This window comes from Pleurotus ostreatus, assembly GCF_014466165.1.
Source record: "Pleurotus ostreatus strain PC9 chromosome Unknown scaffold_7, whole genome shotgun sequence".
In the NCBI taxonomy this organism is placed as follows: Eukaryota; Fungi; Basidiomycota; class Agaricomycetes; order Agaricales; family Pleurotaceae; genus Pleurotus; species Pleurotus ostreatus.
In genome coordinates this window covers 2,406,317-2,421,668 of record NW_023503162.1, presented here as the reverse complement: position 1 = coordinate 2,421,668, position 15,352 = coordinate 2,406,317, and the positions used below count along the sequence as shown (strand labels likewise).

The window sequence follows — 15,352 nt, the reverse complement described above, 5'->3', positions numbered from 1 at the left end:
AATACTGTAATACATGTGGTACCCTATGTACTGCAGACATGTGTTACTGGTGAGGTTATTACTAAGGATATCAGAATAATGATTAGTAAGAGGACATGACATCCACATTTAGATATGATAGTGAGAAGAGATGATCTTTGGAATAAACTGGACCATAACATTGAGGGCATTTAGAGTCTGATGGCCCCTTTGTTCCCTATTCCATAATTATCCCTTTGCCCCCCTACTAATTCCAATTAAGTCACTGTCCTGATCTCCATGACATCTATCTATCTGAAAGATCCATACTTAATTAATTAGCAGACATGTAAAAGTGTACCACACCCTTTTACTTATAGCCCTGTAGCTCACTTTGCTACTGTGATATTTTTTCTTGTCCTTACAGACATGAGATCATTCTGTTACTCTTATAATAGTAGCAGCTAAGATGTGTCAACTCAATACTAAATGTATAATCCTACAGTTTACATGCTACATTTGTTGATATTTTACTTCAGTGTTTTGATGATTTGCTTGATTTGAGTACTTGAAGCCTATTTGTTGAAGTATATTATGCAGAATGAGGAAAGACATGATACCTTTATGGCCACCCTTGACATAATCTGGCAGCATTGATAGTCCAGAGTTCAGTCTGGTAGTCCCTATTCCCTATTACCTATCCATCCCCTGTTCCCCTGGGTGACCCTGAAGTGAGTGCTCATTTCTGATTATGTACATTAATCTTGATACCATAACAATTTGGGCCATTCTATTCTAATAATATAGATTTAATAGATTTAAAGATATAGACAAATAAGATGACAAGATGAAGTAAAAAGGGAGAAGAGAAGTGCAATAAACATGGAAGACAATGAATTGGTGCCAATGTCAATTCAATCCCCCAGCGCTAATTTAATTCCAACTTAAAGTTTGATGAGATCCAAATTTCCCGATCACCGGCATCCGGCTATCACAATAGCCACCCTCTTTCCGTAGCGCCCAAGCGTCCCAACTAAAGGTAAGAACGGATCCTTTCATTTCATTCCAGGACCCGTAACAGGAGACGGCACTCGGCACAAGAAGGCCACTGATGGCAAGAACACGTATTGCTTGGTAAGGAATCGGGCTGTTGCGTCTGGGATATTGTGGAATTGTCGTGCACGAGAGTATTGATAGACTTGAAGGCCGATGTATGACAGTGCAGCAATATTTGTGGTTGTCGTTTGCGATGCGTGCCGCGCGTTTTTACCGCCAGTTTTGGAATAAAGTACAACAACTAATGGAACGACGGTCATGATAGTCGAGACGGATCAGAACATTGAACACACCTCGGCCTAACATTACGGACCGCTCCACAAAGACAAGTCCGTAGTCGTTCAACGAGAGACATATATCACCTGAGATCCCTGCACCTTTGACATGAAGTAAAGAGGCACCGGCGAACCCGGCAGCGGAGAATAATCGTAGGCGAAGCTGGGCGTTCTAATGGTACACGAGAACGTGAGTATATTGTGTTGGGAGTTTAGGAGGGCGGAACACGTACTTTCCGTGTCACCGATTCCGCAGCAAGGGCAGCGTTCGAAGCATTCCCGCTTATGGGATTTTCACCTTGGTTTTCTATGCGTTTTGCACGCCCAAGGCCAGTCGTCACACCACGGAGTTGGTCCTCTTTGAGTGCTGCATAGAATTGTCGTGTGAGTTGTGAATACATGCTTTCAGAGCGGAGCGAAGCCTGGTGCTGATTGTCGCCCTCGCGCCCTGTGCGAGTCGCCCTAATTGCATGTTCGGTTTGATGAAGGCGGCGTAGATTGATCAGATCCGAGAAGTCAAGGTCATCAAGGGTTTGGGAACCTTGTCCGAGAGGCTTGGTCGGTTCTGAGGGGAGACAAAGGCCGGGCAAAGCGGTGGCTGCACGGATGTTGGCTGACTCCTGCATAAGAGACACTTCAACGTCTTCCGGATCAGGCTCAGGTAATGATTGACTGCGATAACAAGATCAGTAACCGTAGTCGGATGTTTTCTACTGAGGTACTCACACTGCAATGAAATCATTAATGGCAAGCGCAACTCCTGTACATGAAAGAGACATCAGGTGGTCATCTTCTACATTGCTGCGTGATACTGGGTGGTTGTCCTCAATGGCTATGACCTTTTGGAATTCCTCTGCATCGCAAATACTGTCTTCTTCATCAGACGACACTTCCTCCTCATCTACAAACCAGGAATTGATAGTTGGGAGATGACACGAGCGTGGCTGATGGGAATCTGGTAAGCCATGGAGCATAGATGATCGGATTCCTAGAAGGTGGATTAAAGTGTCGGCTTCAAAGGCAGCCTCGCGTGCTGCGGCCTCGATATCGTGGTTTGATGGCATAATCGTCAGGTTGAGCAAGTCGATGCCACTTGAATCGAAGTACGTGTGGCAATACCCATTAGCCGTCTTGTTGGCTCCTGTGACCTTTGCAGTGAACACAGCCTCTCGCATCTTCACACCGAGTTTGGGTATCATGTGAAGGAAGTCAAGCAAAGTAAAATCCTTGACAATAGCTCGCGCCTCAGCAAATGTGTGTTCGCATGCTTCGGTAGAGTGAAGCCAGGGAAGGAGGGGCACAATCCCATCAACACGATCACGATAAACGATGATGAGACCGATAATGCCTTCGACAATGATGTTTGCGATGTCGACCGCTTCACGAGAAAGGAAATGTTGAGCCTGCCTGTAGCCTGTTGCACCGAGGTATGCCTTCCACGAATTAATGAAATACCGGGCTCGGAGGGCCATCTTGATTCGTTCTATGTGTGAGATATTCCGATTCTGATAGGCATCAACTAGCTCGCCGAAGACAAAAAGATAGATGATGATGCCGGTATATTCAGGATTCTGAGCGTGAACGATGAATTCGAGAGTTGCGGCTGAGAAGAGACGTGCTGCGGCACTATCATCTTGCCGATCTAATTTTTCAACATCACGATGATAGAGTGGTGAATTGGGAGTGAATGCGATCGTGCGGATGAAGTGGTAGGCGGCAACATAGTTCCCCAATGTTAACAGTCGAGCTCCCGAGAAAAGGTTATTTCGGAATGTCTTCAGACTGTGCTTTGAGTCCTGAACCATGACAATTGGTTGCCCTTGATAAATTGGAATGGTGACCGTCACTGGGTCTGCTATGTTGTCGTTCTGAATAGTATAGCTTATAGCGGCGTTGCTATCCTTGCACTCCGTGATTAGCTTGTGTTGCACTGCACGCTCGACTTCGGTTCCATCACATGCATATGAGACCACCTGTATTTCGTTTTCAACCAGTCCATCGAGGATTTTCTTCAGGTATAGATATAGGTCGTCTGCGGACAAATCTGTCGGTATCCCAAGGCATGCAAAAACAATCCCGGGCGTGACTTTGGGAAGTGGAATAATGATGGACCAAAGGCGAAGCTAGTAATATTGGTTCAGTATCGCCTGTGCTACGAAGGGATTGATGGCCGAGTTGAGACGACTACTTACTTTATCAGCTTTGATTATTGCTGGGTCGGCCATCATTTTCTTGATTTCTTCTTGATTAGTGACACGCATTGGACCATCAGTAGAGCCAACAAGATAGTACGAGTCTTCATCAGCATTCCAGTACAGCCGTAACGATGAAAGTAGCTTCGTGTCATCACAACTTAGCCCAACAGGTCCACTGTAATCCAAATCCAATAGTTGCTTTTTAAGCCGATGGAAGGTCTCATCGCATATCTTCATGGGAAATCGTGGTTGCCGAGATTCCTTTTGTCTAAACACAGTTAGTAGGCTGCTAAGGAATGTTTATGGGATGAACAAACCTGAAACTACGATCTGTTCTACCAGGAAGGTGACGGAGCAGCGACTGGTACGCTCGGGGGCTATGAATGTTGATAATATGGCAGAATTCATCCCAAGCAGGGGCATATCGAAAGTTCTGCAGGCCGACTTCACGAGAAGATCGGTCAATCTTCATAACCATTGCTTCGACAAGGCCTGTGAAAACAGAGAAGTCCTGGTACTGCCCTGCCAGTACACCCTCAGCAAACCGGATATATGGTGTATTTTTAGCGTCCTGGAAGTCAAGTCTCAGTATCGTAGAAATATAGTTCCAGGTCATGAATTCAGCCACTTACGGATGTGGCTACAATATTCTGAAGGCCAATTGAACGTGCATAAATCTCACCTAACTCTTTATTACGGTAGCAATGGTTGACAAAAATACAGTGCTTTTCGTCGGGCATGGGAATTTGTATCGCATTCTTGAATGCCTTGTTGGATGATAGTGCACTACACCGTAGGCAGGCGACCGCGCGATCTCGAGAATGAACCTGTACCTCTTTCTTGCAGTCAGTTGCAAAGACACGCTGGGATGAATGATCATTTCGCCACTGATGTTCATGCTGTTGCATGGTGCGAACCTCCTCCTTCCGTTTTTTGCTTAGTTTCGAGAAGTCTTTCCCGAACTTTTCTTGAGCGATAACAGTTACCGAGCGTGCCCCTCCTCCTAAGGCAGCTGTACGATGAAGATAATGTGGAATGTCCTCCAAGTCCTTCACCGTAACTCCTGGACATGGCAAGGAACTGATCTTCGGACCGTTTCTGAGCTTACGCTCCATACGTGTCTGGGCAAGCATGAATAGGGTAGGTGTTCTTGCTGCAGCTGTGGTTCGAGTATTATGATGGCAAGTATTCAAGTGTTTCGTCCATCGGGCCACCGTATAGGGAAGTTGCATCAGTATGTTACGGCCACAGACAGAGTGGCGTACACAACGGGGGTTGGAGATATGAAACTCTGCTTCGGGATCTTGAGACAATATTTTCTTCTGCCATTTTCTGTACTTCGCGGCGTCCACATTTGAAAGAGCAAAACTACATGTTTTGAGATGGTCGTTCCAACGTGATATGTTGTAGAGGTGACTCATGGTCAATGTCTTGTTACAGCAGGAATGACGTGCAAGCAAGTGATTCTTCTCGTCAATCTCAACATGTGGGTCGTCCTTCATGAGACGCTGCATCCATTTCTCATGATCTTCGTAGTCGTCACGGGATGGTGTTGACTCGCTAGGTGCAAGAGTCCGCTTTGTCTTCTTTGGCCGCCGCTTAGCAAGAGGCTGGGATTTTGAGGCATTTTCGTCTGAACCATCACTATCACTGTGCAATCTCTTGATTCTTTGAATGCCTGCGATTGGCTTGAAGAACGATAGCAGTGATCGTGCTTTAGCTCTTTTGGGACTATGCTGACCAAGCTTCACCGGAGAACCTCCCCCGAATGTTCCCTTGTCCTCATCCTCGCTACTTCGACCATTGCTCAAGTCGAGTTCTGATACGGACATGCCTTCAGTTTCTGCGGGAACATCTGCCGGTGAAGCAAACTGTCCATCATCGAACCATCCCAACTCCACTGAATGGGGCCTATCGATGCTCATGTTATCGTCAACCCCAGCAAATCCCCATGTTCCATCGTCACCACCGTTGTTGTGGCTGTTTTCTTCGTCGTGCCTGCTTTCTTCCTCATATGTGCTAGCTTCATATCCACTCTCGTCGCTCTTGTTGGTGCAGGTATTAAAATCTGCAGGTGGGCCTTCAACATGTGTGCTGGGTTCTGCGACGAATGATGCCAAATCCGAGAAGTTGTGGTCACCGATTGCGATAGCAATTTCCTGGTCCACGGTGAAGGAGCGGGTTGTTGGAGGGTGATAGTTCCATGCATTGTTGGTGAGGCTCGACTCATCTTTCTCAATATGTTGACAGAACCGACGGAACCACAGAATACGCTCTCGTACACCACGGCTCTGAGTCCACAGAGTATCTCCAATGATCGCATGAGCAAGTGTATTGAATGTCGCAATTCCACATGAAACCGTGTCGCTCTGGACTCCATGTCGCATGCCGCCTTTCGCTTCTCTAAAAGTTCCCTTCCCAAGATGCTTAGTCCAACGTCTAAGGGCAGCAATAAAGGCCTTGGGCACGGGAGATCCTACATTTGCAAGAGAGTCCCCTGAAAACACGATGAGTACTCATTCCAAACCTATATAACTTTGACTGTAGCTTACCATATCCAAAAGTCCTCGTTTTGAAATCAATGAACCCCGCGATCCAATGGTTTCCATTGACATGCAAAGGAAAGTAAAGTTTGTCCAGTTTTTTCTTGTCAATCTCCCGCTCGTATCGACAGAGCAGTGGGGTATGTTGCTTCGAGTATGACTTCTTGAACTCGATGGCACTGATCAGATCGTTGGCGAAGGCAACAGGCGCAACAAGTGTCTTTGAGGGTTGGGCGATTCGCAAGGCAAGTTCCTCGGCCGCCATATCCATGTGGTCTGTACTGAACCATTTGTAGCTGAAGAGGAATGGTAGTATCGCTGTCGAGACTGAACGTCGAAGGTATGGTAGGGGAACATTGTGTCCTATTTCATCCAGCTCGCACATTACACCTGTTATCACAGCGCAGGTAAGTGGGTCCGCTCGTCTTTCTTCATCTTTCAACCACTCGATTCCGGCCTTCCACGCCTTTTGCTTCTCAACGATCTTTTCCAAGGCCTTCCAGAATGACAATGCGTATAGCGGGAAGCGGTCCACTCCATCGTTATATCGAGGGTCTACAATTGAGTTTGCGCCATTCAGCCATGCCTTTCCAGTTTGCTCCTCAATCCTCTGGAGCGTCTTCTTCGAGGGTACAGGCCGGTCCATTAGGCAGAGGATTCCAGTCGAAGGCAAGTCTTTGCTAAACCATGCTGAAGCCTTCTCCGTCCCAATGATATCGTGCTGATCTGGAAGTGGAACAAGGGTAAACTGCCTAACACACAGCTGGGGCTGGGGCAATAGTTCTTGCACGTCGTTGGGGATGGCGAGAGCATCAGCTTGTGCCTTTTGGAAAGTTGGGGGTGGGTCGTCAGGATAAAGAGGACCATGCTTCCGACACCAGTGTTTGCAACTGAACGCAGGATTTGTTTCCTGCACGTTGGACATATACTTGGTAGCACCGTGTAGTGTTTCGGGTTAAATTTTGAACTGACTTTTTACATTGTCTACCGAAAAAGACTATTAGACTATAAGTATATTAGGTAACAAGTGCGATGGCTACAGACATTGCAGGTATAAGTAACAACTCTTCGTGTATCGACATAGAGTACAACTTATGAGATTCTTAAGACTTGGCACAAGTAGCAAGTACGACGAATATAATTGACACGGAGCTCAACCTTAGGGCTCGGCGCATGGTGTACGAATTTGGATCAGCCCTGGGGCAGAGACCTCCCGGATGTATGAAAATCGGACCAGGGATTGGTCCCATTTTTGTCTCCAAAGTGTATGAAACGCCTCAGGCCGGCGGCCTTCGGCCGCCTGCAAGTGTACTATTTGGGATCAGGGCTTTGGCTGTATTATCAAGGGTCCTATGATAGCCAGATATCAAGGTACATCAATGCTATAGATCACAGCGCTATATACCGCCGCCGGGTAACAGTAACGCTGATGCGATCTGATCGATTCGAGGTACACCTCGAAATGTCCTGAAGAGTCGGTGACAGGGAGAGATAGGGAGAAGAGGGGGGATCTGCTGAGAGCTACGGGAGGGATAAGGAGGCAAGGGTGATCGTAAATGTCGACGCCGGAGTTTTTGCTCTTGTTTCAACGGTCAAGTGGTGGAGAAGTATTTGCTTCGAGGTAATGGGTTGTCGACATTTGTGCCTGCTTACCTGTAAGCATCCCTGACTCCAGAAACGACCACACGCCTGTAGACTTGCCAACTTCAAAGACGCAACTAGCTCTGTACAAAATATCCTTCCCAATACCTGGATATCATTCCTATACCCCATCACGGTGTTCCATCTCATAGCCTCCTAAGCGTTTGGAAAGGGCAAATGTGACTGTTTAAAATATGGAAATTGAGAAACGAGGGCCACGGGCGGGTAGACCCCGTATGCAGAGCTCGCGCGCAGCTATGTATGCATTTACATACCGTTCGAGTTGAAACTCCTTTGCTGAGTACAGGACCTGAGTCTTCAATGGAATCACCGCAGTCTGCGGGGAATAGAACCGCTATGATGCTTTGAACATTACGCGCAGAATGATGCCTTGGAGGCCCTTGGTTGGCTTCGGTTGCTCACCAGAATTTCTAGAGGATCGACTGTCACCGTACTCGGAGGCCGGTTTACGAACCTAGCCAAAATCCAGGCAAACCACTTTGCTACGTAGTATGGGGCGGAGCAGTTGTTGGCTGCATCGTTTTGTTCCCGTTGGGGTCAGACTGAGAATGGTCCGACAAGTGAATATGGGCTTTCCAGACGACGAACCTCTAGAGCAACCAGGGATAGGGGCGATAATAGGCGCTGGTATTTGGTCTTCAAAGTCTCTCCCATTTGACTGACTTTTCACTGGGCATCAAGTACTCAACGCCAACAATGGCAGGTACTGAAAAAGCCAGCATCCAGTCGGGACCACTCCCCGTTGAACTGATCACGGAGATCATTGCCCTTGTTGCGGGCGGACTTTACACGAAGTTTGATCAACTCAACCCTTATGTACTCAAAACTCTTGCAGCCGCCTCTCTGGTGTCTCGCACTTGGAACACCATATGCCGCTCACACATACTTCACACCCTCCCCGTCCTCAACTTTCACTTCAACTACGAACGGCTCCGCTTCCTCCACTTCGACGCTCCCCATCTCTGCACATTTATACGTAAAGTCCTCCTCGGGCGTGACGATTTTTGCACCACTGCAGGGTGGTTTCCAGCGTTTGCAGCGCGGTTAACAAACCTGCGTGAACTAGTGCTCGACAATCCTGCTTCTCCCGGGAACGGTGGAATGGTCCCAGAATCACTTCCTGCGTGTCTGTTTACCGCCCCTCGCCTTCGCAAGTTAGTTTTCCGTTACTGGAACTCCGCTGTAGATGGCTCGGACGTCCTCAGCGTGCTCTCTGCCACCATCGAGGAGCTGTCGTTCGAGAATATGAACGGCCACAACTTATCAGATCTGGCGGTACAGTCGCAATCGACCGTCAGCGTACGTTTGGAAGCCCTTCGAAGCCTAGAGTTCAAGTATACATCCCATCTGATGCTCGGGAGCCAGAACCCCATCGAGTGTCCTAATCTCCAACGCTTCACCTTCTGGACTTCTTCCAAACACCCATGGACTTTGCCGCCATGGGTTCCTACCAGTTTTTCGGAGCTCACTTTGCACGGTAAGCCCCCCGAACCACACTGATCGTTGGTTCATTCTCATCCTTTTCGTCCAGCTAGAATGAGCCGCCGAGCCCTGCCTGACTTTGGCACGGCTATAAGACCCTCGGTAGTGACAATACACCTACTGGGCACCAGTGACTCGTACTTCGACTTCTTCTACTGGATCCAGCACTGTATCAGGTCCCTTCCATCTCCAGGATCTGTCAAGACGCTCAACATCCACATTATCAACAACCTCGACTATGATTATGGCCTGAAGGCCATGGTCGGGCTGTACCCCGATTTGGAAGACTACGAAATGTTCTCTCGGTTCCTGCACCGACTTTGGGCCTGCGAGGGAGGGAGCCTGAAGGCCATTGCATTGGACATCAGGCCGCAGACGGAACACTGCAAGGACGATATGCAGGTCTCTAAGGAACGGCGGCTGGCGGAGTTGGCGAAGTTAAAGAAGGGGTTCGCACCATTGTTGGAAGCACATGTCCTTAATGTGGACTATATCATAGAGCGGCCTGAATTTGATACGTCCATACAGGTCATGCGTTGTAGCATACATACACGGGTATGACACCCCACCCCTCGTCTTCACAAGCGCGCCTGGGCTACATGGAATCGTGTCTCGACGACATTGGAAAAACAAGCTCAAGGCCCCACCTCCCCTCTTCGCTCGGAAGGCTTCCCCAATTGCTTGTGGCGGTACCTCTGAACGTTGAGCCAGCTACAATGAGGTGCGTTCTGGTGAAGGCGAGGACTCACTTTGGCCCTCTGTGGACTCGAGTGACATAGTAGACAGTTTGGCTTCGAAGAGGCTAGTGCCGTCCCCGGCGCCCAGACCTTGCACGCTCGCAATTGCCTCAGTTGGTTACGCTGCAGCTTGCAGTGATTACCGCCGGGCGACAAGTAGTATACCGCTCCAATTAATGTCGAGTTCCATTTATCTGAAATGACCTCCAGTTGCACTTGCTTCGTCGTCTTCATCTACCCCATGGTAAGATCATGCTTGCTCCATGTCTGACCGTTGCTTGGTGACAGAAACGGGAGTGATAATACACAAGAAACGGTACATAACGTCTAAATTCCCCACCTATATATGCCCTAAAACAAATTATACACCTTCGTCAACGGTAACTTTGTGGCAGGTGCCACATCTGCCAACACCCCGTCCGCGCGCACTTCATACGACTCAGGATCAACCTTCATCTGCGGCGTTGCGTCGTTCCACTTCATGTCCTTCTTGCTTATCGCACGGCAATTGCGTACTGCCTCAAAGCGTTCCGAGAGGCCGTACGATGTGACTGTACCAGAGGTTATGGAGATCTGGGAAACGAAGGCGACGGAATTGAGTGCCGCAGAGGCGGGGTACGATCCCCACATTGGCTTAGCATAGAAGGGTTGTACTGAAGGGATAGATGCGTTCGCGTCGCCCATCTGTAGTAGCAATTCAGAGTGCGTTGGGGCATGAGCTGTAGGGAGGGATTACCTGGGCATACACAATAACACCAGACTTGAGCACCATTTCGGGCTTCGAGCCGAAGGATTCTGGTTTCCAAAGGACGAGATCGGCCAGAGTTCCGACAGAGACCTGTCCAACGGCGTGACTTATGCCATGCGTAATAGCCCTGCGCGACGAGAGAGGCATGAGAACATGATGAAGTATTGAATTTCACAGACACCCACGGATTGATAGTATACTTCGCAATATACCTCTTCACCCGCCCATTATCCACGCCGTCCACATCTCCCAGCTCCTCAAGCGGACCTCTCATTTCCCTCATCTTGCTAGCCGTCCTCCACGTCCGGCTGATGACCTCACCCACGCGTCCCATAGCCTGCGAATCCGAGCTAATCATTGATATAGCTCCCGTATCGTGCAATACGTCCTCTGCGGCCACCGTCTCGGCGCGGATACGCGATTCAGCGAAGGCAAGGTCTTCGGGGATATTTTTGTCGAGGTGATGACATACCATGAGCATGTCGAGGTGTTCGTCGAGGGTGTTCGTCGCGTAGGGTCGGGTCGGGTTGGTTGATGAGGGGAGGACGTTATCAAGACCGCAGACGACAATGATGTCTGGAGCGTGTCCGCCGCCTGAGAAACATCGCCATGAGAAAGTGGTCAGGCAATGAAAGTTCAAAGACCTTACCCGCTCCTTCCGTATGATACGTATGAATAGTCCGCCCACCAAAGGCCGCAATAGTACCTTCGTCGGCTCAATAAGCCCAATGAAAAACAAGAAAGGAATTACACCCACTCTCCACAAAGCCACTCTCGTTGAGCGTATCTGTATGTATATTAACCTGCACGTCAAACTTATCCCCCACATCCAAACACCTCTCAATCGCTGCCGGCGTCGAGCCCCAATCTTCATGCAACTTGAGCCCCAGGGCACCGGCGCGCACGATTTCCTCCATGGCGGTCGCTTCCGCATCGTTTCCTTTCCCAGTGAACCCGAAGTTCATGGGCATACCGTCGGTCGCAGCGAGCATGTGCTTCATGTAGAAGGGGCTCGAGGTACACGTCGTGGCGTTTGTACCAGCACTGGGACCGGTGCCGCCGCCGACCATGGTGGTGGTACCAGATGCTAGTGCTTCGGTGACTTGTTGCGGGCAGATGTAGTGGACGTGGACGTCTACAGCGCCTGCTGTGACGATGAGCTTTTCGCCTGCAATCACTTCGGTGGAGGAACCAATGACGAGGGAAGGATGGACGCCGGCCATGACGTCTGGGTTCCCCGCTTTGCCTATACCGACAATGATTCCGCTTCGGACTCCAATGTCTGCCTACACCAACACGAGATGAGATATAAAGGGCGTGAATGCGAGACCAACAAGGATTACCTTGTAAATCCCGGACCAGTCGACGATGAGGCAATTCGTGATGACGAGGTCGAGCGTAGAGGAAGAAGAACGGTTCGTAGCTTGGCCCATACCCTCGCGAATGGTTTTACCTACATCGGGATGGTAGTTAATGGGGGCCCATGCACATTATTCCGAATACTAACCTCCACCGAACTTGACTTCATCGCCATACACCGTCTACGCCTTGACGTCAGGAACAGCCAGTATAGCGCGAACGTAGCAGCGTACCTCGTCACGTTCGACTTCTATCCACAGCGCCGTATCTCCTAGGCGTACTCTATCTCCAGTCGTCGGTCCATACATCGAGATATACGCTTCCCTGCTCATATCAGTCGCCATCGCCACCTCCATTGCTCCAGGCTCAGGCACATGTCCAAAGCCCTTCTGCACCAATCCCAAAATGACGTCCTCCCTCCTCGCGAAATCCACAGACCCACTCGCCAACCGATTACCTCCTGATATGATTTTGTTCCCTGCAATAGCGCACAGCGTCACCGTCTTCGTGTCGCCGGGCTCGAACCGCACCGCCGTCCCCGCGGGAACATCTAACCTCTTGCCGAGAGCTTTCTCGCGGTCGAATTGGAGGGCAGCGTTGGTTTCGATGAAGTGGTAATGAGAGCCGACTTGGATGGGACGGTCGCTGTCGTTGGTTACGCGGAGGCGAATGCGTTCTCTGCCTTCATTGATGAGGACACGCTCCTTCTTGGCGATGATGGCACCAGGCATCTTGGCTGGCGCGTATTCCTCGGGGTCTATTTCTGGGAACTTTTCGTCTGCCGGGATAGGTAGGAAGGACCCATACAGCGCGTTTTCGAGGTTACCCGACTCTGTGCAGATGGGGTCGTGGACAGTCACAAGAAAAACACTATAGATGAATGAAGCTAGAGTTCGAAGAAGAGTATATGACTTCTACGCACCCATCAGGAAACGACCCCTCGACTTGTATTTCATGCAGCAAACTTGGGACACTGGGCAGAACATGCCGACGACCAAGCATTTGCTTTCCGTGGTGCATCAACTCTGCCACGGAATGCTCCCCATCTCGTATTCTTTCCTGCAGCTGGGACGCAATGAGCGCAACCGCCTCAGTCTGGTTCAACCGCAGGCCCCTGGCCAGCCGCTTCTGTGCAAGGAATCCCGCCTAGCGCGCGCAGTCAGTTCTGCCGTCACACGACAAGTTGAACGGATGATTTTCTCACCTGGTGAAGGAGGAGCTTCGCTTCTTCCCTCGGTAAAAGGTGCATTGCGGATGCTGGTGGGGAGAACCAGGAAAAGCTGGGGTAATGGCATCTGGATTCTGAGAGGGGTAAAGTGCACGCATGTTGCGGTAGGAGATAAGATAAGAAAACATGAGACTTCGGCCATCCGCCATCGTCGTGGACCCTGCCAATCAAAATGCCGCCTCCTCAATTATCCGCAAAAGCCCCGTCGCTGGTCAATTACCCCACACCATCTGGCTCGCGACGGAAGACAAAAGCTTTGACAGAAGAATGCACTTAGTGCTGGCTCAGAAGGACCTTCACACCGTTCCTGAACCAAAAGCGTTCACCTGACCTCTTTGTCTCCACGTTCTCTCCCACCGGTGGCCGTACGATTCGCACGAACCATCAAATATGGTCCATGGATGATTGACAGTCTGAGAGCCATTGTTGGTGATATTCGCGGCAAGGAAATTGAAGGTAGATGGATCTCAACCAACCCAAATTTCACCGTGAATCGGTGAGGATACCATCGAAGACGCCTGGATGGGACCTGGATGCTTGGGTATACACGCCTACGACTTCGAGCTTAACCTCTGGAGGAAGAACGAGGAGGAGAACAATTCCAGTGATTGTGATGTACGTTCTTCAAGTTCCCGTATAGCCCTGCCAGCTTCAACACTTACTTCCTCATATGAACAGGGCTCACGGCCTAGGCTGTACGAAATCCCTCGGATTATCCTCCTATGCCGAAGCCTTCACGACAGCTGGCTACGCGTGTGTCGCGTTCGATTACAGGAGATGGGGGGATTCTGGTCAGTCTCGTTCCTCTGTGCCGGTCCAATACCTAATAGCCCGCAGATGGGGCACCGCGGCACTGCACGTACTTCCAAGACCAGATGGAGGACTACGCGTCTGTTGTCAAGTATTGCAGGCAACACGATGATTTCGGGTTCGATCCGCAGAGGGTCATTTTGTGGGGTTATAGTTTCTCTGGTGAGTATTAGTGCTCCCTTGCAATGCTGAAACGATCTCGAGATGCGATATAGGTGGCCACGTTCTTTCTTTGTCCGCTGATGTGCGTCCCCCCTTTCCCCTCCCTCTTTACCGCCTCTGACTCCCGACTACCCGCGCTTCCCTCGTTTAGCCCACGCTCAACATCTACGCGACAATCGCCCAAGCACCATACACCGGCCGCGCCTACAACCTCTCCCCGACCCTCCTCTGCCTCAAACGCACTCTCCTCGCCCTAGGGGACATCATCCTGACGACATTGACATCGAACCCCGTGTATATCCGCACCGCGGCAGAGCCGACAGAAGTAGGTGCCGTGATAGCGCCAGGATCTGCGGACGGGTTCCGGCGGCTGCCTGGTGCTGACAGGTTCGTATGTTTCGTGGATCTGCTGGGGCAGTGTGACTGACCTCGTTTAACTTCCGTGCAGGCATTTCCCGAATCAGGTACGTTGTTTCCCGCCTAACACCTATCTACGTACTGAACGCGGGTTCCCCACAGATAAACGCGTCGATATACCTCTCCGCGCCCTCGCATCAACCGCACCAACTCGTGCCCGCGATCCAAACCCCCGTCTTGTTCATCGCAGCGCAGCACGATCGTATCTGTCCTGCTGCCAAAATCGTAGAAACAAGCAAAAGGGCACTGAAGGCGAAGGTGGTGGAGATCCCTGGAGGTGAGTCGGTTGAACTCGTATCCGAAGCGCAAGCCTTTCACGATGCTAGATCACCTCGACATGTTCGAAGGAGGGCACGCGTTTGAGGCGTGTCGCGAGGCGCAGTTGAAGTTTTTGGCGCAGTATGTGCCCCTTTAGCTCTTCCAGATTCGATACCCGCCAGTCATTCGAATAACCGTGACCATTTGGATATGTAATACTCATCTTACTCGTCTATGATTCATGGATCTGTTGTTCGTGCATAGCGGTGGATTCAATTCCTCGCCCATGCTAGTTACTCACTCTTCATGGGACCTCAGGCCCCCTGGAGGTCTAACACCCCGATACTTTTGTGTCCTTTTCCTCGCCATCCCACAGTCGGCATCCCCTTCATGCTCGACAAAGGGAGTGCCGCGTTTTATTCGCCAAGACGGCCTTTTGACGGGCAAAAAAATGCGGAACTT

The 15,352-nt window shown here is 50.1% G+C and overlaps 4 protein-coding genes across 4 annotated transcripts; 2 read left to right on the top strand and 2 right to left on the bottom strand.

Annotated features, from left to right (window-relative positions):
- Nucleotides 1-1,013: 1,013 nt before the first annotated feature.
- On the bottom strand, nt 1,014-6,952 carry PC9H_010079 (uncharacterized protein; the record flags this gene model as incomplete). The annotated part of the gene is made up of 11 exons (XM_036779573.1): nt 1,014-1,114; nt 1,392-1,461; nt 1,523-1,961; nt 2,016-3,412; nt 3,482-3,752; nt 3,802-4,055; nt 4,402-4,496; nt 4,593-4,637; nt 4,935-5,960; nt 6,037-6,323; nt 6,411-6,952. 11 exons carry the CDS (start codon nt 6,950-6,952, stop codon nt 1,014-1,016), a joined length of 4,527 nt encoding a protein of 1,508 aa, XP_036628962.1.
- Nucleotides 6,953-8,385: 1,433 nt separating this feature from the next.
- Nucleotides 8,386-9,732, top strand: PC9H_010078 (uncharacterized protein; the record flags this gene model as incomplete). Its single annotated transcript, XM_036779572.1, has 3 exons — nt 8,386-8,988; nt 9,055-9,166; nt 9,221-9,732. The coding sequence occupies 3 exons, from the start codon at nt 8,386-8,388 to the stop codon at nt 9,730-9,732; spliced, it is 1,227 nt and encodes a 408-aa protein (XP_036628961.1).
- A 527-nt stretch (nt 9,733-10,259) lies between these two features.
- On the bottom strand, nt 10,260-13,264 carry URE1 (Urease; the record flags this gene model as incomplete). The annotated part of the gene is made up of 10 exons (XM_036779571.1): nt 10,260-10,592; nt 10,645-10,783; nt 10,842-11,250; nt 11,306-11,362; nt 11,414-11,942; nt 12,000-12,109; nt 12,164-12,197; nt 12,249-12,885; nt 12,938-13,161; nt 13,220-13,264. The coding sequence occupies 10 exons, from the start codon at nt 13,262-13,264 to the stop codon at nt 10,260-10,262; spliced, it is 2,517 nt and encodes an 838-aa protein (XP_036628960.1).
- Nucleotides 13,265-13,703: 439 nt separating this feature from the next.
- Nucleotides 13,704-15,047, top strand: PC9H_010076 (uncharacterized protein; the record flags this gene model as incomplete). The annotated part of the gene is made up of 8 exons (XM_036779570.1): nt 13,704-13,858; nt 13,922-14,034; nt 14,081-14,215; nt 14,269-14,297; nt 14,367-14,602; nt 14,664-14,679; nt 14,735-14,909; nt 14,959-15,047. The coding sequence occupies 8 exons, from the start codon at nt 13,704-13,706 to the stop codon at nt 15,045-15,047; spliced, it is 948 nt and encodes a 315-aa protein (XP_036628959.1).
- Nucleotides 15,048-15,352: the final 305 nt, after the last annotated feature.